The 23,999-nt window shown below is 42.4% G+C and overlaps 1 protein-coding gene across 2 annotated transcripts; it reads right to left on the bottom strand.

Moving 5' to 3' along the window:
* Positions 1 to 4,178: 4,178 nt before the first annotated feature.
* On the bottom strand, positions 4,179 to 23,073 carry armc1 (armadillo repeat containing 1). Of its 2 annotated transcripts, none has more exons than XM_080752068.1 (7): positions 22,900 to 23,073; positions 22,176 to 22,388; positions 13,795 to 13,886; positions 10,106 to 10,298; positions 8,572 to 8,688; positions 8,229 to 8,303; positions 4,179 to 7,272 (listed from the first exon to the last, which is right to left on the bottom strand). In XM_080752068.1, exons 2-7 carry the CDS (start codon positions 22,335 to 22,337, stop codon positions 7,081 to 7,083), a joined length of 831 nt encoding a protein of 276 aa, XP_080608194.1. In that variant the 5' UTR covers positions 22,338 to 22,388; positions 22,900 to 23,073; the 3' UTR covers positions 4,179 to 7,080. The 2 variants fall into 2 exon arrangements, with proteins under 2 accessions (XP_080608194.1, XP_080608193.1); XM_080752067.1 differs by having other exon boundaries at positions 22,176 to 22,385.
* Between the last annotated feature and the right edge of the window lie 926 nt (positions 23,074 to 23,999).

The following is a 23,999-nucleotide window of genomic DNA, read 5'->3' as shown; positions in this document are numbered from 1 at the left end:
ATTTGCCAAGAATGAATAGACGTCGAAGTTGAATTTTGTTTAAAATAAGTGTTGGTCGAATAAAGGTCTCGCAGTCTTCAGAGACGTGTCCCCTATATGTCAGGCGATGACTACACAGATTTTATTTTTAAAAATCTCCAGGTGTTATTGAACAATGTTCTCTGCTCAGCGTTCCTGTGTTTTAACAAAGTGCCCGTTTCATTCCTGCCCATTATGACTCTGCCATCACTTCATATTACAGGTCAACGTTATGGTGCTTAATTATGTGCCGGCTGCTTGGGGCTCCTAATAACCTGTCATTGAGGGGAATTTGAATGTCACACCATATTGTTGGGCCCTAATGCCAGCCGGCAGATCCACTGATGAGCCGTTTTGGGACAATTACAGCAGATATTCAAATCACAGGTGGGGTGTGGAGTGACCCAGCACACACAATCTGACAGGGGTTGCACGTAGGCTACATACACACTCAGCCAAAAGGCTGGTAAAGTGAGAACACACACACACACCAGCACATACTCACACCAATATTATATGCAGACACCGCACACACGCAAGCAAGCACGCACACACACACACACACACACACACACACACACACACACACACACACACACACACACACAACTTGACCTCACAATCCACCACTCCTGACACGAATAAAACGAATGCCTCCCCCTGCCGCCGCTGAAATAGTTTAACTGTGGCATGATCACTTTTATTATCCTCCTAATCCAGATATCAGCGATTTCATCAGGGCAGGAAGATATGCATATCATGAATTATTTTGACACCGGGACCTTTTAATTTTCGCCAGCAATATTTCATCTCACCAATCAGTGCCTGGAGTCGTCGTCGCCGGGGCTAACGTGCGCCGGTGTCAGGAGGACGAGCGAGGCTCCCCCGGTGGCGCCAAATCATCTGGGGGGCCATAATGAGCTATGGCCACAATTATGATCTGCACTCTGTGCAGGCACGCATCTCATCAGGGCTGTACGCTGCTGGAGAGGACTGCAAACACACACACACACACACACACACACACACACACACACACACACACACACACACACACACACACACACACACACACACACACACACACACACACACACACACACACACACACACACACACACACACACACACACACACACATCCACACAAACAAAACCCTGTCTTCCACCATAGAATGTGGTAAATAAATGTACAAAAAGTATACAAGGGATAGTTCAACCAAAAAAAATACCAAGACTTGAATTCATGGATATTATTTTGTCGCATTCCTAAGCCAATAGTTTGGTGACCAGTAGTGGTTCCCTATGGAGACACAAAGAGCCTGCTTTGTTCCCTATGGAGACACAAAGAGCCTGCTTTGTTCCCTATGGAGACACAAAGAGTCACCTCAAATTATTTGCTTAGGAATGTGACAAAACTAAAAATAAAATCGATGAATTCAAGTCTCCATGGGGTGAGTAACTGATAGAAAAAAGTCATTTTGGGGGTGAACTATCCCTTTAACACAGGTAGCCTAGTTCAACACAGCATAACGTCATTCAGATTCACACAGACATAAGCTATGTATTCTATACATGCAGCCTAACAGAAACACTCATGCGTGTCTGTAAAATGAACCGAGTCTAGCTAGCCTAATACAGCCCTGTCTCCACCTGCACCCTCTGCCACTGTGGAGTGCTGGGTAAATTGGATGCTCAAACAGTCAGCCCGTGACCTTGCCTCATCCTGGATGTTGACCCTCCGTATAAAGAGAGACATTACATCTCGTTACACAACAACACGGCTCTCGCTCTTCGCCCCCCAGATAAAGAAAAATGTCTCAATTAAATCTCCGCCGGGGCCCCCTGCCGAAGAGTTATCACGCCCCGGTAACGCTGATCGCTGCACTCACACATCCTCAAAAGTTATTTGACATAAATTGCCGGAGTCACATCATTTCCTGCCACACTCTGAGGGGGATTTACGGCTGATCCCATTGACTGGGAGCTGAACCTCCAATAAAACTCCTGGGCCTAGGGACCGTGAGATACACCTATCTACTTTCCATCAGGCCCAGGCGCCTGTACCCAGATTAACCATGCAAATATTCGCACAGGTAGGCCGACGACACCGGCGATGGCACATTTATGCACAACTATGCAACTGGCCTGTTATCACCACACAACTGTACACACTGCATTCACTGATTGTGTCTTATCTGATGTGCATGGCGAAATGAGAAAAGGGGAGATGGGGTGGCAGCTTATCTGAAGGCCCCAAGGAATGGGAATGAGATCATTTTATGGTTCAAATTTCAAAATGAGAGAAGAATGCTATTATGTATTTTATGGAATATATATCTTATCTGCAGAGACTTAAGTAATTCAGCATATGCATGAATAGAATACTATAAAGTACATGCACTTGACTAGAACAGTTTGAAGAGTCATACTGTATATTACATTAGCAAAGTTCAATAAAATCTTATGGCATCAGAATTGCCCTCATGCAATTTTGATTTATCCAGTGCTTCAGTGCATACCTAACCTGTTATTTGAATTTGTAATAAACATTAAATTAGATTTATTTTTAAATGTAATCAAAACAAAGAACAATGAAGAAAATAGGGCTCGGCTCTAAAGTAGCTTGGGTTCGAATCCCATTCACGACGATCTTTACTGCATGACTCCACTTTACACTATAGACAGAAAAGACCCTAATAATTATGTTCTTTTTTTTTAAACAGCGGAACAGAATTCCGCTTTCAATACACATAACATCATGTTGTACAATGTAACATCAGTGTTAATTTAAATGTGAGGCTATAAAAATGTACCCTTTGCCCATTTTCTACACTCAGATTAAGAATAGGGACTTTTCTTTTTCTCCTCAGTAGATTTTAATAATTTTTTACTGCTTTTGATTGCCAAGCTTACCATCTCTCATCTCCCTTGTGGTGAAGAATGAAACATGTGACCCTCCCAGAGTTCTGGCAGTTCCTATCTCCTGTAGCGTTTTTGAAGAGGATGCCACCACTGCAGCTGTCAAACACCGTTCCCTTGAGGGCCCATGGCTCAGAACACTCATCCATGACGGGTTACTTTGAAACGATGGCATTTATCTAACAAAACAAAGTTTGTGACATAGAGCACATCATCATAGAAAAATCACACACTCGGAAAAAACTATTTACGTTTGTGACGAAAACATGGTTCGCAGCAATGCTTTGAACAATGACTCTCATTGTGTGATCACCTTGAGACTAAGACGATGATGGAGCTGAAGAACGAAGGCCTGCTAACCTTGCATTACTGGCTTTGGCACAACATGCTTGCGGAGCCACAGCAGAGGAAGTGGCAGCCGTGTCTGCAGGGCTTGCAGCTGGGGCTGGCTCCTGCCCCTGTCTGCACCAGCACCAGGACTGGGGGAGGTGGTGGGGTGAGCCACATCATCGCCCAGGGGCGCCTCGCTTCTGCCCCAGTGAGGGAAAACAGGACGGTATCTCTCTTTGCTAAGAGTGGTTGCTGCCCTCAGCAATTTGGTACAGGACACACAGGGTTGGTGTGTCAAGAGCGGCCACCAAGGATGCTGCGTTGTAAAGGCTGTGAGGTTTTATGCCAGTGGTTCTCAAACGTCATGTCAAGGACCCCCACATTGATATGCATTTTACCATGGATGAACACAAATAGCAGTTCTACAAGCTCACAACACATTGATCTGGGTGTTTTAAGTGTTTTAAACTGGTAATGTTTCTTGGGGACCCCTGGGGGCTCTCCGAACCCAACTTTGAGAACCAGTCAGTCAGTGTCTTATGCCAGTAGTTCCCAATGTTTTCAGCTTGTGACCCAAAAAAAGAAATTACACGTTATCTAGTGAAAACAGCAGATCTACAAGCTCACAACGCTCGCCTTGTGCCGCGTTGTGAGCTTGTAGATCGGCTATTTTCACTGGTGTTTTTTTTTTTTTATATTTTGGATAATAATTTAAAAAATATATATGTAGGAAACAAAAAATAAAGGGATCCATAAAGATCTGTCTGAGGCCCACAAATGGATCCCGACCCACTGTTTGGGAAACAATAAGTAGGATTGATATGGCCACGGTAGTTTTTGGACACAGCATTTCTTTCACTGGCTTTAGTGACCAAAATGTAGAGTGGATAAAAAGGACAAGCAAAACACTTTGATCTCATGTTTGTTTTAACATAATTTGCCAAGACAGCGGGTGGGAATCATCTGTTCAAAGTCATACGCTAGATTACATTTGACAACAGACACGCTCTGTGCATGAGTTGTTACATTTCTGAGGACGTGCTACCTTTTATTTGTCAGCCATTTTGTTGTGGTGAATCAAATCAATTAACAAAAAATTAAGTTAATGGTTCTTGGTAACATGTTCACACACTTATTCTATGCAGTATCGGTGTAGTAGCAAACATGAAAACAAAATTAAGAATTTATTGCAACTTAAATAATTAGAAACTTGGACTCTGTACATTGGAAAAATAAGGAAGACTCAAATACAATTAAACGTTAATACTAATGCTCAGATTCTTTGTTCCAAAACAAAATGCCAAACCGTAAAACAGAGAGTTGAATGCGAATGTGTCTTGTCAATGTCTTATTGCTTTTCAAGTGGATTGTCATGATCACCTCAGGTCATTCCATGGTCTTCTTCATGACAGTTTGACTCCGAATGACTGTGACGTCTCCACCGTGAAAACAAAGTTGTCCAGTCAGCATTTTACGTGATCCATCCATGTCTTTTGACTCTCATGCAAAATCAAAGGAAATTATTAAAAATTGAGGTTTGTCATAGTACTTCAAGCAGAGGGGGGGGCTTAATGAAAAAAAAAAGACTGCTGCCACATTTCATCCTACCACACCACCCTAATAAGCAGTCGGGATGAATTGTTAGAATCTGCAAATCGAGCATTATAAACTAACAAAATGTCCCACACGTGTAAGGTCTGAGATTACAGGATATCAGGCACCATTAATACATCAGATCCACTTCAATGATATATTCAGTACACTTCCATTACATGACAACTGTGGCCTGTGCGAGGCTATGTGCATGTGTGTACAGGAAAGCAGTTTGCATGCACCAACACCACCTTTTCTATAAGGACACTGCTGGCTAAAGTGAAAATGTAATTCATACAGCTGGGATAACAATTATGGACAAAATGTCAGGGAACTAAAGAGTGACACATGGGCATTTGGCAAGCAGGTGTCCATCAGCATGTTCAACCGGGTTGTCTTTAACATGCTGACGTAGGCTATTGCTGTACCTCGACTCCGTGATGTGAAAACTTCATAGGCTAATATCAGAAGCAGCCTGAAGCCCAATTCATACTTTGACGTATGACCAAGTTGCTCGCCGAAAACGCTTGGTTTTCCACAGGAAAGTGCAAAGTTCCAGAGAAACAGTCATTCTCTGTGAAGTATAAATTATAATGGCAGTGTAATTAACACAAGGAGAGGTCAACAAATCACTACCTAAAAACGAATCTCTCAAGACAACAGCACTACTGCCTTAAATATGTTAGTATGATTTAACACAAGCACCCACGAGGAAGTGGACTAAGAAAGGGGAGGAGCCAAACTGAGTTCCTGTTTTACACAAAAGGAGGTGGTGCCCTCGGAGGCAAAGATAAAGGAGGAAAACAATATTTCCCCCCCCTTTTTTTCTTACCGAATGGGTTCCCATATTGCCTTAACACATAAACTAAAAACACACAATTGCATCTTTCTGCACTGTGTTAATCAAAGGTGTCCAAAGCTGTTCTGGAAACAGAAGTGAAGGGTAGCTTATTAACTAGTACACTAGCAACAACAGTCCTAGAGAATATGAGGCAGCTAATGGTTGAGTGAGCTAGTCTTCCGCTGGTGTCTAGATTACTAGTTCTACTAGAACATCATGCCCCTGTGAGATGTAAGCCATTAGCGGGAAAGCATGACATTTAAACCACACAAGCGCAGAGACAGGAAATCTTTTGAATCAAGTTAAAATGACAAAATAATCAAAAGGCACACACAAGAAAGGAAGGCGCATTAATGAGGGCAGCAAGCAAAATTGGCACACAAGAATTATTAGAGCATGCTTTTTTTTGTCCCTTAGAGGAGAGGCGGCTGAGGGGATTAGGCATAATCAAATTATTGGCAAAAGAAAAGGGTGAAAACAAAATCTATATATTAAAGAGAATGAATATGAAAACACACACCCAAAGTCATGCACAACATAAGAACTCCCAACCTTCTTCTACAGTACCATCAACCTCTGACCTACTGTACCACCAGTTAACAAGAAGAGTGGCACTGGGCACCTCCATCTAAAATTGTCTGTTTTTTTAACAAAATAAATAATGTAATGTATAAATAATTAGAACATGCTTGTATAATTAAGCCCTAATATTTCAACAATTTCTACAAAACCTGTATATGCAATCATTTTCGGCTTAAACAACTAGCTGAAGGTTACATTAAGTCTGATAATGATGTACCGTGCATGTTCACATCATGTATACCTTACATAACTTAAGACCAGCATTTTGGACAAAATAGCCAATTTTGCATTGAGGTTCCCACTCTTTCTGAGTGCCCACTCTTTTTGTATCCCTTCCACCATTGCCATGAGTCAGGCAGTAGATCAGCGCTGTGTATTTCCATAACATGATTTAGTATCGAGCCGAAGGACACGTTGGGTGGGGATTGGGGTGGGGGTCCAAAGTGTTAAAATAAAAAAAATGAAGAAAAACAGTTGACAGATTCTTAGTTCTCTGGCTATGGCTTGTGAGATACATATGCAGCAAGTGAATACAGTAGCTGGCTCATTAGCTCTGCATGGCATCATACACACAGTATATACAAGTTATTGCATGTTCCACTTGTCAGTCTAGCACTTGTTGAGCAAACTAAACCAGATTCTATGTGCAGTGCCTTGCACAGTGGACTCTATGGTAGTGTGTAGGGGTGAATACAGTCAGAGCTTGGGCTAGACCCAAGGTGGGTGGGGGTCTAAGGCGGTGGTTTAATTGTAGTTTTGTGTGGGTACAGGTGGAGGAGAGGGCACAGGAAGTGGTCACCAGTAAAAGGAGCGGGTCAGGAAGTTGGCGGCGGTGCTGAGCCAGCCCATGCCGTCGGTGATGGAGCCCACGCGTGTGACGGCCTTGTCGTGCTCCTCGGACGGACTCTCGTCTTCAGGCAGGTAGTCTGGGATGTCCGTGTTGTGCTCCACCACCACTTCGTCATCCTCCTGGAATGACAACATCAGCTACACACGCACACACACATTAAGAAAACAATATAGACTTGTTTTTCTCTCCTCTCCTTTACCCATGTCCTGGTATGAATGTGTTTCAGGCCAGGGTAAGGGGTCTTTGTTTGTCATTTGAAAATCACAGGCCTTTGTAATAGTTATTCATATACACATTCCTGTTTTATTTTTTGTGCAAATTCAATAGATTTGTAAAAAAATAAAAAAACATTTCTACCCAAAACATGTATAGTTATTCATATACATTCCGGTTTTCTTTCTTGTGCAAATTCAATAGATTTCATTTGTAAAAAAAAAAAAAAAAAAATACATTTCTACCAAAAACATGTATATGTTTCAGGATTAAGTTAACTAAGTGGTACAAAATATACAGATACACACCCTGGTAAGTTAGAGCCACTGTGTTCTATTCAGACAAATAAATACATGACTGAGCTAGGACTGACCTCTAGTGGTCACAATATGTATCACTTTAAAATATGATGTGATCTGGTATTTCCCATTATACTTGGATTAGACCTTGGCTTTAATTACTTGAGAACTATGCATGCAATTTCTTTATGATGTAACAGAGAAATTGATTCTGAAAAAAAATCTGGAAAAAAAAAATATTTTTTTGTTTATAAAATATGGTCAACATGGAATCTTGTTTAGTGCTGAAAATGTGTAATAATGCAATGCAAGTGGGAATGCAATCTTCAGCGTTAATGTAACCACTTTGGACCTGATGTCCCTATTTTGAGCTTGTCATCATAGGAGACAAAAGATAAACAATCTACAAGCTCACAACGTGATGTGATGCCTTGTGAGCTTGTAGATTGGCAATTTTTGCTACTTCGCTGAACACAGAGAAACATCACTGATAAGCTGTATTGTCATCTAAATGACAACACTTGAGGAAATGCTACATACAGTAGCCTTAAACAACACCTTTTCTCCTTAATGATCCTTACCTCGGCTCCATCATCTGCCTTCACCACCTGCTGAGCTGTCATCACTTTGGTGGAGCTGATCGCTGTACCCAGCGCCTGGCAGACACAAAGGGATAGGTCTTTTTCTCTCTTCTCTAACAGTAAATCCAATCCATCATAAAACAAAGCAGGCTGTTGCCCAATGATTTATTCCTCAACTTTAGCATTGGGTACCAGCAGCATGCTCAACGCATCACTTGACATAAAGTTGTTTCAACTGAAGAAAGGCATGCACACACACAACACTATGTTGCTGATGCATAACTGGGCTAAATTAGCCCAAGGTCATGCTACTGTGCTTAATGTGCTCCGGACACGTACTTACCTCGGCTTTGAGGTCAGAGCGGATCCTCACCACACACCTCTTGACGGCCATCTGGAAGGTGAAGCTGATGACCCCTCGGATCTTCAGCAAGGCCTCCTCGCACAGACTCCTCCGAGTCTGTCGACAAATGAACCACATCAACTCAAAGTTTTTACAGTATTTTGTCAAAGGCATAATAACAGGGTCACTATTGGAATGCTAGATCCTCGAGCTCGACTACATGGCAGTAGTGTTTGTGTGTGAAGTGGGGCAAACATTCTGGTCAGATTCTGTTATTCTCTTTGCTTCTTCTGTTATTGCTGTATTTCCTTGTATTTGAGGTGAGGATTTTTTTTAAGAACACCAACAGTTTTTTTTTATCACACCAGCAACTATCGCTTGTCATCTAGTCTGTTGTTTTGTGTCTGCTCTCAGCGTGTCTGTTGTAATTTGATCTGGCTATCTGCAGGAACCCCACAGTGTTGTATTCAGGTCCAATCTAAATGCCCCACTGTTCAATGGCTGGCATTTACAGCCTGACCTTGCACCCCACTCTCACCCACACACAAACACACGATAGGTTGTTGAAATGGAAAACAAGCCCTTTCACTGCTTTTATAGTTGGGGGATATCTTAAAAAGTCCTTACCAAAAATAAATCTTCACCAATGTGTTTTTAAAGGTCTCTACTCTCTAGTAACACATCCCACAAAGACTGAAATTCAGTTTCCCTAGGAGAATCTGTGACAGCTGATGAAAAAACACACCAAAACAAATATGCTTCTAGGGGTTTTTCATGATTCTGAATCCATTGCAAGCATTTGTTTTGCACGAAAAACATTCCTTGGGGTGAAGGACAAAACTGTGAAAAGTGATGACTCATCACTAAACCATAGTGTTGTGAGGCCTTTTTTTAGCCCAAGGAATGTTTTTTGTGAAAAATAAATGCTTGCAATGGATTCAGAATCATGAAAAAACCCTAGTTTGACCCCTCACATGTGTGTTTTCTTTGTGCGTTTTATCCTGTATAGTTAATTTAATGGGACCCCAACTTTCAGCATCTGTCAAGGATTCTCCTAGGGAAACAGAATGTCAGTCTTTGTGAGATAGAGTGTTACTAGACACCTTTACAAACACATTGGTGAAGACATTTTTTGGTAAGGAATTTATTCCAGGATAGGACACTATTTCTGAAGATATCCCCCGACTATTATAGCAGGCAAACCCTCAATACAATGCTTTGTTTGCGCGCAAATGTCAGTAGTAGTCTATTACAATTAAGTTATACAAATGTGCATGGCAAAAATAAACACACACAAAAACAAGTATTTTCACTTTTTTGGTGGGTAGATCTTGTTGTGCTGCCTGGTCATTTTAAAAGTAGTAGAAGTTCTCATGTCAAAAAAGTGTTGGCACCCATGTACTAGGCCTAGGGTATATGGAACACAGATGAAGCCCTATAGCTACCACTGGTGGGAATTAGCCGGAAGAAGAAGAGGTACTGTATAGGCTATCTACGTCTCCATGATAGATGACATGCGTTGATGCTAACTTACAGAGTCATCCAGCCCGTTGATTTGGAGCACCACGGTCTTGGCTCTCTTGTTGGTGGCGCCCAGGAAGAAGTGAGCCTTACGTCGGCAGGAGTTGGCCGCTGCCTCCGCCTGCTCAGCCTCCTCTTTCCCAGCTTTTTGTAAGATCTCATAGATCTCAGAGGCCAGCAGTTTAGTCTCTCCCGGGGATGTGCTCCTTTGGTGAGAGGGGTGTGAGGAAGGCCAGGAGGCGGTAGGAGGGAAGGTAAACAAGAAGAACCGTCAACAACAAGCGTTAAAGCCTATCAGTACAGTATATGGTACGTTGTGGCTTCTGACCTCTAAGGAGCAAGGTGTTTTGGAAATGCTTCATTGTGATGTCATGGGCTATATGTAAGTGTAGGTTGTGAGCCTGGGACACTGGAGTATCCTGGGAGTCTTATCCCAGTTTATTTAAAAAGGAACAACTTTGTGATAACAGAATTACAAACAAATAAGCCTAAGCATCTTGTTTACTTGCTTCAGTACAACATGCCTGTATACAAATCAGCCAAAACCCAATGAAGAAAACCAGGAAAGCACACGTCTTTTTTTATCTAATTTTAGATTTTAGCGTTGGCTATTCAAAAACATAAAAGCTCACAGCATGTAACTTTGTGCCGCATCTTTGAAAAATGTTTGAAAAAGTGGAAACATTTTACATCGGCCTCAGGTCTTAATGGGTAAAGGGTGTTTTAAAAGGTTGGATTTCACTGTGGGTGATGTTATCCAAGTGCATAATATGGACTGCATGTGTGGATAATAAATTGGAACTGTGCCGTTGTTGGTTCTGTCAAGACATTTTTCACATTGCTTTCCTAAAGATGTCAGTACTGAAAATAATGCTAATATACAAATTTGACACCCAAAGAGTATGTTGCGTTGATTAGACACTGGTGTTTGAACCACTGGAAACCAAACAAAAGATGTGTTTCATAGACATACAGTACAGCAGTAGTAACACCAATATCGACGAAAACCCTCCCCGTAAGGAGTTATGATGGAACTCAGTCTTGACCATCACCAGAGCCAAGAGGCTGATATTTGTAAAGGTCGCTGTCTTTTTGCCAGACATTGTAGACCAACCACCAGCTGCATCAAGGGGTGTTCCCCTGCCAAAGGGGGGCCACACACAACCACAGACTAGCCTTTCCAATAGGCACTCCCCCCCCACCGAGTCAGTCTACCCCACGTGGATTCTCCATAGCAAAGGGTTAAATATCATCAAGACCACTATGCCATCCTTCAGTAACGTTTACAGCTATGTTAGCAGAATTAGGATTAATACTATTAGGGGTTCTGTTCTGGCACAACTTTTGGTGAAAAGGTCGGCCTTTGCTTGAGAGCTTACGACTGATACGGCATAGGGGAAATAAAGGCTGCGTAGCTTACGACTGACACGGCATAGGGGGAAATAAAGGCTGCGTATGTAAAAATGTCAATGGTTATTCAGTTGGTGCCAAGGCTAACCCCAACTAAATTCGGACTAATGAGATGTAGGACTAATGAGATGTAGGACTTATGGGCAGTCCCCATTCAGTTAGCCAATTTTTAAAAAGTATCCGAATATGCTTTGGGCTTATTGGTAAATTTACATAATAATAAATATGCATTTCCATGCCGTTCAACTCGTTCAGAGAGAGCAATAGTGAAATAAAATGTTGGTCATCATAACTGTATTTCAGCTTTAGACTGTACTGTTAAAGCTGCTTTAACTTTCCTCTTCTACCATGGATTTGAACCCAGTTTCCTGTGTTGCATTTTCTCCATTGAGCTAATAAAGGCTGCCTGCTATAAATTTAATCGGGTCAAAATTCATGTCAGATCCTGTGTGAGACATGACCTTTGACACGATCTAAATGCCTTAATAGAAGAGCAGGGAGACCACACAGATTGGACAAAATTACATTTTAGTCAATAAAATAAATATCTTTTACTTTTTATCTTCGGGGGGCCGAGCTTCTAGTAATAATAATAATAAGAAGAATAACAACAACAACAACAATAGCTGCGAAAAACAATAATAATACCAACACTATACATTATGTGGCAGGATCATAATATAAAATGTGGGACTTCTCTGGCACAGCTGCCCTCTGGGAAGTGGGAAGCTCATGCTCCCTGGCAACAAAACACATTCCTTTATGCCATCAGCCATGCTGTAGTGCCAGCCATTCCCTTTCACTGTGACCCAACTACTCACGTTAACATTTAAAAAGAAGCAAAGCCTTGTGCCAATTTGGGTTTTGCATGGATTGATAGAATAGTGTTCACACCAGTTTGGTGTCCACTTTGCCAGACATGCCCCCTCAGCCATGTGTTTCCACTCTCTCCGGCAGCGATCGACCTCTACCCAAAGTCAGAGTGACTCGTCTCGAACATCAGCGAGGAGGGGGTGAGGGTTTCTGCTGTTACTTCAGGGCTCTTCTTGATGGACTAGCTGAAGTGACTGGTTTACACCTGGGTGGCCAAGTCTGTGTTACAGGGGAGGGGGTGCTCAAACAACCTGCTGCCACACACTTGAAAATAGGCCTATTGCTATCCGAGTGCTAATGATAACCAGCAAACACTTAGCGCTCCAATAACATTGGCTATCCTTGAACAAATGACCCTGCCTCAGACACATCCTGAGTGACCAGGATGTAATTAGCATGTTTTGTTTTATTTTCGTGAAAAATGTCTGCGGTGCACATTTTTGGCAGAAAAACAAAATGCATTCAGCTCAAAATAAGCTCAAGTTACAAATCCTCTTAAATGACAATATGAAATAAGCCACCCCTGCAAAAAAAGAAAAGCCAACTGCAGCACAATCCAACATCAGTGGAAGCACAGAGGAGATTCATTTTGAAATTCTAAAGAGATGGCAGGATGCATTCAAATCATTCATGTGCAGAAACAGCAAATGGATTGTTTCCTGTCCTATTCTAATTCAACATTTGTTACATTCATCCAGACATAACATGTCAACCCTGGACATCTTCCTGCACTGAAAAGACAGACGCACACAATGTGTTCAAAACAAAACCCAGTATGAGGTTGTGTAAAAAGTGCATAGTGAGCACAAGTGTCCGTGTGCGTGCATACACCGTGTTACAGCTCGACAATGCCAGATTTATGGGTCCGATGCCAATTCCGATTTTGGACAGCCCTGACCTAGACCACGGATTTCCCAATGTTTTTGTCAAAAAGTGCAAAATGTTTCTTATCAATTTGAAAAACTTTGATTAAAATGTATTAAAAAAAAAATCTAAAATAGCCGATCTGCAAAATCTGTTTTTGGAAAATCTCTGAAACCTTTTGAAATTTAAACACATAACGACAAGCTCAAAATAGGGATGCCAGGGAGTGGTTAAATTTGGGACACATTGGCCCGGGCCGCACGCGTGGTGGTCCGGGCACCCTAGGCCGCAATGCCTAGCCTGACCCGTTCCCGACGACCTTTGCTTCGTGTCACTCCCCATTTCCTGTCAGTCTACTGTCCTTTCAATAAAGTCAAAAATTAAATCTTTAAAAAATATATATAATACGGACACATTGACTGCATAATTGCCGATTCCAATGTCATCCAAAAACTCGAACGATATTGGTCAAAGCGACACAATTGTCACACTCTAGTCTAGTCAGTGCATGTGTGCGCATGCATGTCTGATGCAGCAGTGGGGACAGTGTCTTACTTCTGCATGACATTCTGCAGACTCAGCATCATGCCCAGCTCGCCCTTCATTTTCTCCCTGTTGGCTCGACATTCCGCCAGGTAGCGCACCGCCTGAAAAGACAAGGACAAGCATTATTAGTGCAAAAATACAGACAGTGTGTATGTGTGTGTGTGATGAGTGAATACATGATGTTACATAAGCAACATAAATACACAAGCACTCGGGCACTGTTTATACACTTCACAGGTTCCTGTCAAGCAGCAACGATTACATAAATCACTCAGATTTGTCCTCACAGTTTGAGTCATGAGGTTGCTACAGTAAAATGTCTAGCCATTATATTATTACAAGTGTTTGGTACATACAGTGTAGAATATAACCATCAGTCGGCATCTTTATAAAACCACAAAGCAGACAGCAGATGTCCCCAGTCTCCTGTTTCTGTAGGACATAGCTGGGTAAATACCACTGCATGGCTGTCTGTAACTGGGACGCAGTGGGAGGGAATGCCCTTTGCGCTGTCACTGTAACCTGTTCTGACAACAACGAACAGCAGGGGGGGCCAATAATGACATGAGCCGGAACCAGCTACAGATCCTAGACTAATGGGGCATTTATAAAGTGCCTTTATCCAAGGTGCTTTACAATGATTACATTCACCCAATTCAAATTTCAATTCAAAGGAGCTTAATTGGCATGAGAAAAGATACGTTTAAATTGCCAAAGCAAGTTTCAAAACATAATAAAAACAGTTGAAAATAGGGAACATAATATACAGTTGGAGGGGGTGCAGCATTGTGTAAACAGAGCTATGTCACATGTTGCAGCCAATTTGATTGTTTTTATTGCAATGAATTTATTGTATGTAAATATGCTTTTGTGAGGTTGCCATGACGACTGCTAGACCTGGGCACAGGTGGGGTGTCGGCCAATAGCAGGGCAGAGTCTAGATTAGGGAGTCACTGGGGTACAGCTGGCTAGGGATTGGCAATCACAGTGGGAAGCCACAAAGTTTTTCTACCGTGCTCTGCGTTTGTTTGTTTTCAGTTATTTTGAGTTATTGTCTGTTTATTTTCAGTATTAGTTAGTAGTTTACTTTGCAGTCACAACACCCGGCTTATGTTATGCTACTATCATCATCCTGCATCAAAATAAACCTTTTAAATGCACTCAAGACCTGTTTTTCCTGACAACTGCACCACGCGTTGGAAAAAGCTTCACGAATTACCATATCCCTCACTGGCAAGTTTTGGTAGACCGATTGCCTTTACATTAAGTAGAAAAACTATGCTTCCACGGATCGTTTTGGACACGGATGGACACAGGAGGACAGTGCATCATTCATTGTTTTAGTTCCAGACTGCTACGTTACGTCACGGCTCGGCCGCAAGTGGAACGCGGACCGCACTTCCACAACATCAAAGTCACGGTAGGACTGTTTGTGAATGAATAAACGTTGCGGAAGAGAGTGGCCTTCACGCAACGGGATACAGGCAAATCCCACGTTTCATTCTAAAATAAATCCTCCGCAGATCGCTAAATAAGCCACTATGAGTAAGGAGGAAAATCTGGAAATTGATTCAGTAATGAATGATGCTGTCACTGAACCTGAATTGGAAAACGAACTCGGTAAAAGATCCGTTAAACTCACGTATAAAGTGGCGGAAGCAAAAATATTATCAATACAAAAGGACAGGAATTCTGGAATAAAGCAATTGTGTAAAATGGCAAAGGAGTTGGATCAAATGATTGTTTCAAATGAAAGTTTTTCTGACATGAAAACTAAACATGACATTCTGTGGAAACTGTGTGGGGAAACTGCAAAGTTGCATGAGTCATTAAAACCTCTATTGCCTGTGGATGAAATGTATAAACAAAACGGATGGTTTCAAAATCAAATGCACAAGGTTTATGGAGTGATAAACAAAATGGAAAAATGGATGCTTGCAAACAGGGAGCAATGCATACAGGTGGTTGATGATGAAATCAATGTTGAGATGTCAAATAATGCAAATGAGGTTGTGGAAAATAATGGTTCAAATAGCCAATGCGTACATGGAGAAAGCCCTTGGATGGGCGCCATTGAAATCTGAAGACATCGAAGCCTTACAAGCGTTTTCATTATTCCTGCGCATCTGCTGCAATGCTATGGAGGACATTAGCTACATGTCAGAAATGAATATGCCATCAAACATGCGTGCAATAATCATGAAGTTACCATACAAACTGAGGGAAAAATGGAGAAACATTGCTTTTGAACATCAGGAGAAACGTCATCACCAACCTGTGTTTGGTGATATTGTCAATTTCATTGAGAGGGAAGTATGCATTGCTTCTGATCCTCTCTATGGAGACATTCAAGACAGAGCTGTCCCATCTTCAAGGTTCAACGTTGGAAAAGTGTCACAGGGACACACAAAGGAAAAAGGAAGCAGTTTTGCTACGTCGGTGGCAGCTGTTAACTCTGAAACACAAGTGGAGAAATTCTTACCTGATGAACCAACAAGAGGATCCTGTCTGCTGTGTGAGGAGGGCCACAGACTGGACGTGTGCCCCAAGATGGAGAGGAAGCAGCACCGAGATAAAATCGACTTTCTAAAGAAGAAAGGTGCTTGTTTTGGGTGTCTATCTATAGGACACATGAATAAAGAATGCCACAGTCGGCTGTCCTGCAAGGTGTGTGACCTGAAACATCCGAGCATTCTACACATTCATGAAGAGGAATGGAAAGTAAAAGACACAGAGCAAGAAACAACAGAGATGAGCGAAGCCACCACTCCCAAGACATGTGGTCATATAGGGGCCGGAGCACAGGATTGTGTCTTGTCAATTGTGCCAATAAAGATCAAGGCAAAGAAAGGCAGCACAATTTTAAAGACCTACGCATTTCTAGATCCCGGCAGTTCGTCCACTTTTTGCTCCGAGCAACTGATGAGGAAGCTGAAAGTGAGAGGAAGGAACACTAAATTCCTAATGAAAACGATGAATCAAGAAAGTTTTGTCAACAGTCAAGTCATCTCTGGACTGGAAGTAGCCGCACTCAATGGTAACATCTATATTGGGTTGCCTGATGTGTATACTCAGTTCAAGATGCCTGTGACCCGTGATAACATCCCACGACAAGAAGACCTGTATGCTTGGCCGTACTTGAACTCTGTGGAAATTCCTGCTATCAATGCAGATGTGGAGCTGTTAATTGGAACGAACACTCCAGAAGCAATGGAGCCATGGGAAGTGATAAACAGCAGGGGTAAAGGACCCTACGCTGTTAGAACCCGATTGGGATGGGTTGTCAACGGACCATTGAGAGGAAGCAACGAGAGTGGGAGTAGCTGCCCCACAATCACAGCCAACCGAATCTCCATTGCTCCCAAAGAGGAACTGCTTGTGCAGCAAAGCAACCACGACTTCAAAGAGAACTCAACGGAGGACAAGCCAGTACTGTCCAAAAAAGATCTGAAGTTCATTCAAGTTGTCAACACTTCAGCTGAACACAAACTTGGACATCACTGCTTGAAGTTGCCTTTTGAAGAGGACAATGTTGTCATGCCCAACAACTGCCATCTGGCTGAGCAAAGGGTCCTCTGCCTGAAAAAGAAATTGAAGAGAAATCCTACCTTCTTATCTGATGTGCTAGCAATGGGAGTTGACAGATGCTTGAAAGCAGAACTGCAACTAGAGCTGGACAACTCAAAATTCTGGAGAGTTGACAGACGCTTGAACGCAGAACTGCAACTAGAGCTGTACAACTCAACCTTCTGGACAGAGAGCACAAACGTGTTAAAATACACAAGGAACAAAACAAAGCGCTCTCACACCTTTGTTGCCAATAAGATCTCTGCTATAAGAGAAGCCACAGACACCTCACAATGGAGGAACGTTGACACAAAACGAGATGCAGCTGACAAGGCCTCTTGTGGGGTGCAAGTTGAACACCTTCTCACTTCCATCAGCAGTGGACTTGACAAACGACAAACAAAACAACAAAAGAACAAATTGGAAGCAATATTAAATGGCCGTCCCATTACAAAAACACCAGAGGATCCAAATCATCTTGAACCACTGACTCCAAATCACATTCACCTGTTGAAAGGCAAACCTTCTCTACCACCTGGGCTTTTCAACAAAAATGACTTATTCCAAACAACGATGGAGGCAAGTTCAACTCCCCGCCATTCTCTTCTGGCACGGATGGCTGAGTACGTACCACTGTTGCAAGAGAGACAGCGGTGGCTAAAGGACAAGAGGAACTTCTTTCGCTGGAGACGTCGTCATCGTAGCGGACTCTAATGCTCCTCGCGGATCCTGGCTGTTGGGCAAGGTAGTGCAGACCTTTCCCAACAGATAAGGACTTGTGCGGTCTGTTAAAGTCTGGACTAAGTACAACGTCCTGGAGCGACTGATTACAAAGACTTGGCTTCTACTGGAAGCTGAAAACTGAAAGACTGAAACCCAACTTCTATTATTGGGGTTAACCACCCTATTGGATTATCTGAACTATGAACATTTACGGTTTGAAAGAACGGACGTGGACTATGAATTATTTGGCTGCAATATTAAATGTTGTTGAATTGTTATGTTTTTATACAGTAACAATTAGGGGCCGGAGTGTTGCAGCCAATTTGATTGTTTTTATTGCAATGAATTTATTGTATGTAAATATGCTTTTGTGAGGTTGCCATGACGACTGCTAGACCTGGGCACAGGTGGGGTGTCGGCCAATAGCAGGGCAGAGTCTAGATTAGGGAGTCACTGGGGTACAGCTGGCTAGGGATTGGCAATCACAGTGGGAAGCCACAAAGTTTTTCTACCGTGCTCTGCGTTTGTTTGTTTTCAGTTATTTTGAGTTATTGTCTGTTTATTTTCAGTATTAGTTAGTAGTTTACTTTGCAGTCACAACACCCGGCTTATGTTATGCTACTATCATCATCCTGCATCAAAATAAACCTTTTAAATGCACTCAAGACCTGTTTTTCCTGACAACTGCACCACGCGTTGGAAAAAGCTTCACGAATTACCATATCCCTCACTGGCAAGTTTTGGTAGACCGATTGCCTTTACATCACATTTTGTCGTTATGTATATAGGCCCTATGTATACAGGGTATGAAGCTTTTTGGAACAAATATCAGCATTTATTTTTTCTAAATACAATTTCAATAGCATACAAATGAAGGGAAAGAAAAAGGCCTCAAATTTAAAACATGTTTAAAGTCAAGGTAGGAGCTCTGTTTATACTGTATGTGCAGTAGGTTTGGATGCCGTTCAAAGGTTTGTAGACCTTAGAGTGGTTGTATTCCATTCTCTAGCCTTCTTTTATCACAACAGTTCACAAATCTTGCAGCTGTGTTCGCACATTGTTGTATTTCTCCCAGTAGATATGGAAGTTGTTTGTCGTTGGTCATGTTTACAAACTCACTTTGGGTGTGCGTAATCTGTGGGAAGTATGTGTCACTGATGTCTTAGTATTGTGGACAGGTGGTTAGTGTAGCTCTGTTTCCACCACATTTTGTGTGCAGTGGGTGTATAGCCTGTCTTCCCTTGGAAGTGGTCCGTCTGTGGCGGCCTTTCTCTATTGCAAGGCTGTGTTCGCTGAGTCTGTACCTAGTCAAGGCTTTCCTAAGTTTTGTGTAGTTTACCGTTCTCAGATATTCTGCCAATGTATATTCTCTTTTTAGTGCTAGATAGCATTCTATTTTGCTTTGGTTTTGGGTTGTCTCTTTCCAGTATTCCACCCATTCACACACCGATGGTGGAGGAAACCATGCAAGGCACTAACCAGCTCATTGGCAGCATTTAGGGGCTCAGCGTCTTACTCAAGGACACTTCGTCACAAACTCTGGGGAGCCTGGGATCGAACTGAGAACCTTCCGGTTGCCAAGCGGACGCTCTACATCCTGAACCACTACTGCCTAGTCTAGGGCAGTGATTGTCAACCTTAATTTCAAGGACCCCCAAATTGTACGTTTTTTTTTTTTTATCTCTAGGACGGTCTAAAACAAATTTCTATTGTTAAGACATGATTTGGTCCAATGGTCCATGGTCTGTAATTTCCTCCTTTATAAGTTGTTTATTATCCATCAATTTAGCAATAGGGACCCCCTGGAACCAGTTCTCAAGGACCCATGGGGGGTCCCTGGACGGTTGGACCCCACGTTGAGATCTATTAAGGGAGTGTACGTTTATTAGCCACTAGGGGGGGCTGGTTGACAGATTGTAACTTTTAAAAAAAATTCCTTGCCCCCCCCCCAACCTTCAGATTTTTTTTGGTGATCCCCCCTGCGTGACTTGAAGAAAATGCATGCCCCCCCCCTCCCCAATAAACTATATATATATATATATATATATACATACGCACGCACGCACACACACACACACACACACACACACACACACACACACACACACACACACACACACACACACACACACACACACACACACACACACACACACACACACACACACACACACACACACACACACACACACACACACACACACACACACACACACACACACAAAATATAGCACCCTATTTGACAATTGATTGATTGATTGAGGGTACAGAACAGTACAGTTCATTGATACAAGATTAGCCTCGGAAACCCAGGCATTTTATTTTGGCAATAGGATAGGTCAACTAAAAGGACCACAAGAAAGCTTTTGGGATTAAATGTGGGTCTCTTTGTACTCAACTAATACAGAAAGGGTCCATTTGGTTCCACAACACTCAAAACAAAAGAAAGATTGAGCAACTGTGAACAGATATAAAATCTAAAATCATAGTTTAAAACCAAGCTGTTTCTCCTATACCTCCTTCCCTGCCGAAAGCTTTGTTATTGCCTTGAACTAACAATATTTGACAGATATGACTGCTTATACATTTCAGTCTCAGGCCACATTCTCATACATAATTCGGTAGTCAGTGCGAATTATGGGAGGGAAGAAGTTGCAACATTCTTGCATATAGGATACGTTTGCTCCACTTTGTCAACCGCAACAAGCCTTGCTTAGTCCACGTCTGTCCACGGGACATGTATGTATCCAAGCTGACTAATAATGCATCCTCCATCTCCCTGTGAATATTAATTCTTCAAGTTCAACCACAATGTAACCAGGCGGTGACCAAGCAGGGTAGCCTAGGCCTATTTACCTGCGGTCGGAAACGGGCGATCAAAAATAAAACGAGCGGCGGCCAGCAGACTCGCAAAATCTTGCAATAAACCAAACAGCAACTACTTTAGCAAGATAACGTCTCTCTCTCTCTCTCTCTCTATCTCTCTCTCTATCTCTCTCTCTCTCTCTCTCTCTCTCTCTCTCTCTCTCTGTGTGTGTGTCTCTGCGCTCCGCGCATGAAGCGTCTCCATTTGGACATGATTTGGAACAGAGCGAGAGAGAGATGGAGAGAGAAAGCGAGAGAGCAAAAAAATCCTGCCTACAGGATTACGTTTTGTTCTTCTGGTTTAAGTTCATCATGGCTCGGTCAATTATGAAGCGATTAAAACAAATAAAACGTCACCTCTTCCTTGGAAAGCCCCACTTCCATGGACTGTATTGTGTCCCTATTACATCTAAAGATGTATAACGTTGGCTGATCTACCAGTGCGCCATGCAGTGCGCTCCCAAAATGGACATTTCCCGACATTGATTTGCTATATAAAACCATATTTGATAGATATAACTATCATCTACAATTACTTATTGTAGAGAACGTTATAGGCTATATAGGGTATTTTAGCCTAGTGCGCAATGCCACCCTGGCAATGCCGATACGAAATTAAATATGGCATTCATATTATTCAAGTTATTATAGTCTACAGCCTACCAAAAGCTGTATGGTTTAAAGTAGGCCTAATTAATATACGTATAGGATATACTGCAGCACTCGTGTGTAAAGCCCTGTGTTGGTTCTTCTGTTTGCTTCACAATCACTTTTGTAGAATGCAACACAAACTCGAAGCACTGCACTGTCAGCGCCGACTGCCGCCGAGTCGCCGACTGCGCCCAATGAATGCGTTACAGAAGCGGAATATACCAAGTTAATCAGGGGGAACTTGATAAATATAGGGGAGTAAACACGTATGAAAAATAACAAAAGAAAACATTTTTTTAATACAAAATTCAACAAATTAAAGTTGCATGGACCCCCCTCCAGCCAAAATAAAAAAGTCATGGTCCCCCCTGACAATCAAATTATTATTTGAGAACCCCCCCTCGCTATGGACTATACCCACCTTAAGTATTAGACGAACACTCCCTAATAAGGACGAACAACATTGTGGTAGCTCTAGATAACTTGCATCTATTCATTCCCCTGAACAGAACTTATGTTTAGGCAAAACTGTAACTCATACTATTATGGTCTCTAATGACACTATATGGAGGGTCAAATCTTACCAATAATGCAGAGTAGACAATCGTTGGGTTCGGATGGTCAAGAAACAGTATGAGACCTGGGAGACAGCCTTGGTCCTCTACTATGGCTCTTCTGTTGAGTGGATCAGCTGCAAGATCTCGCAGCTGGTTCACTACAGCCAGTGCATCCAGCTCCCCACTCATGGTGCCCCCACTCCTGATGCCATGCACCTCCAATAGACCCCTTGACCCCTGCTAGGGGAAAACAGGAGTAAGTGAGACACCTGGCAACCTTCTCATTGTAATATACATAACCCATGAATTAATACAACAGTCTTTGAACCTATGGGCAAAGAGATTATATTACTGTTTGCTATAAATACACAGGGAAAACAGCAATTAGCCCGGGGCTTGTAGGACTTTCTTTTTGTTATCAGAGGTGAATGTTGATTATGCTATCTCACAGATTATTATGACCCTCACCCTTGTAACATTGTCTAGCACGACATGGGTGCATTGGGTGGCCAGCCAAGCATTAAATGGCCTGCGTGTAAATGTGCACTTTGCAAGTAAAACACTGAAATTAATATTCTCGTTTGACAGCCCGTTTCATTTTTGTGCAATATCTGCCAACAAAACACCCTCCACGACCCCAAGCTAACCTCAAAATCACGCCCCGGTGACCAGCGGTGGCGACTGAGCGGCTAAGCTATCCCAAGTCCCCAATAATGACTGTGAATGCTGGTGAATATTACACCCACCCTACCTTTTCTTCAAAGAGTTTGGTCCAAATACAAGAACAAGACGACAAGCTGAATAGGACCAGGTAAACACGACTTGGAAAAAGACGTGACAAATGGCCGGTGATAGCTTTTAAAATAGCCCCTTTTTGAAGAGAATGTCACTAGGCCTGTGGGTGGCTTTATCTTTCCTAGGCTAGCCTAGCTAGCAGCGGTGCTAAGCATGTACACTGTTTTCGGTGTTTTGGTGTGTGGACAAGTAGGGTATGCGTGTTTTGACACCCAGCGCAGTCCAGTTCACCGGTCGGTTCCCAGACAGTGCACCTGATGTTGTAGTGTTTTTGGCTGAAGTGATAGTCTTCTGTCTTCCCTCACAGAACAAATCTCATCAAAACAACTACCTAAATAATGTCTAATGAACTTATCATTTGTGGGTCGCGGACACATTTTTATGGGTCTCTTAATTTTTTGTTTCCTACATTTTGTTTTTTATATTAAATTCAAAACATAAAAAAAAAATACGAAACATTTTCATGAATTAAAAGACAAATTCAATAGTTTTTTCAAAGACAAATCTAAGAATAGAAAACACATGTTTGATAAGTAGTGAAAATAGCCGATCTACAAGCTCACAACGCAGCTCGAAGCGACCCGTTGTTGTGAGCTTGTAGATCTGCGAGATGAAAATGTTTGGGAACCACTGGTCTAGTTAAGGATTGGTTCATAAAAACGAGTACACAACCCGCCCGGCGAGTCTAGAGAGTATAAATCAATCGTACACTTAGTTCGTGACACACGATTGGATGCCAAGGGGGGGGGGGTTGTCGTAGGGTATGATACCCAATCAGAATGAGTTTTGTATCCTTGTTGTCCTGCCACTCAATCCCAGTAGCCAATGGGTGGCGTTCGAAATACTTGTCCGCAGCTAACATCGCCAACCAGTCTTTAGTCCGCAGCAGCTCTGGTTTTACTATCCGATCTAAAGCCCGCCTCCTGCTCTAAAATGCAAATTAAACCCTTGTCTAAAAACTTGAGTAGATTTAAAACACATACCATTTTGATTGCTCAAGGAAGGGCAAGAGCGCTGTGTATCATTCTTCCATGGACGTTTCCAAACTTTATTGAG

Source organism: Nannobrachium achirus (genome assembly GCF_963921795.1).
Source record: "Nannobrachium achirus genome assembly, chromosome: 21".
Lineage (NCBI taxonomy): Eukaryota > Metazoa > Chordata > Actinopteri > Myctophiformes > Myctophidae > Nannobrachium > Nannobrachium achirus.
This window is presented reverse-complemented; position numbering and strand designations above follow the sequence as displayed.

Excerpts from the sequence above, each read along its gene's own strand:
- armc1 (XM_080752068.1), bottom strand. The coding sequence starts at position 22,337 with ATGAGTGGGGAGCTGGATGCACTGGCTGTAGTGAACCAGCTGCGAGAT. Across the intron at positions 8,689-10,105 it reads TCAACGGGCTGGATGACTCT|ACTCGGAGGAGTCTGTGCGA; the intron begins GTAAGTTAGCAT and ends ATTTGTCGACAG. Across the intron at positions 8,304-8,571 it reads GCTCTGACCTCAAAGCCGAG|GCGCTGGGTACAGCGATCAG; the intron begins GTAAGTACGTGT and ends TGTGTCTGCCAG.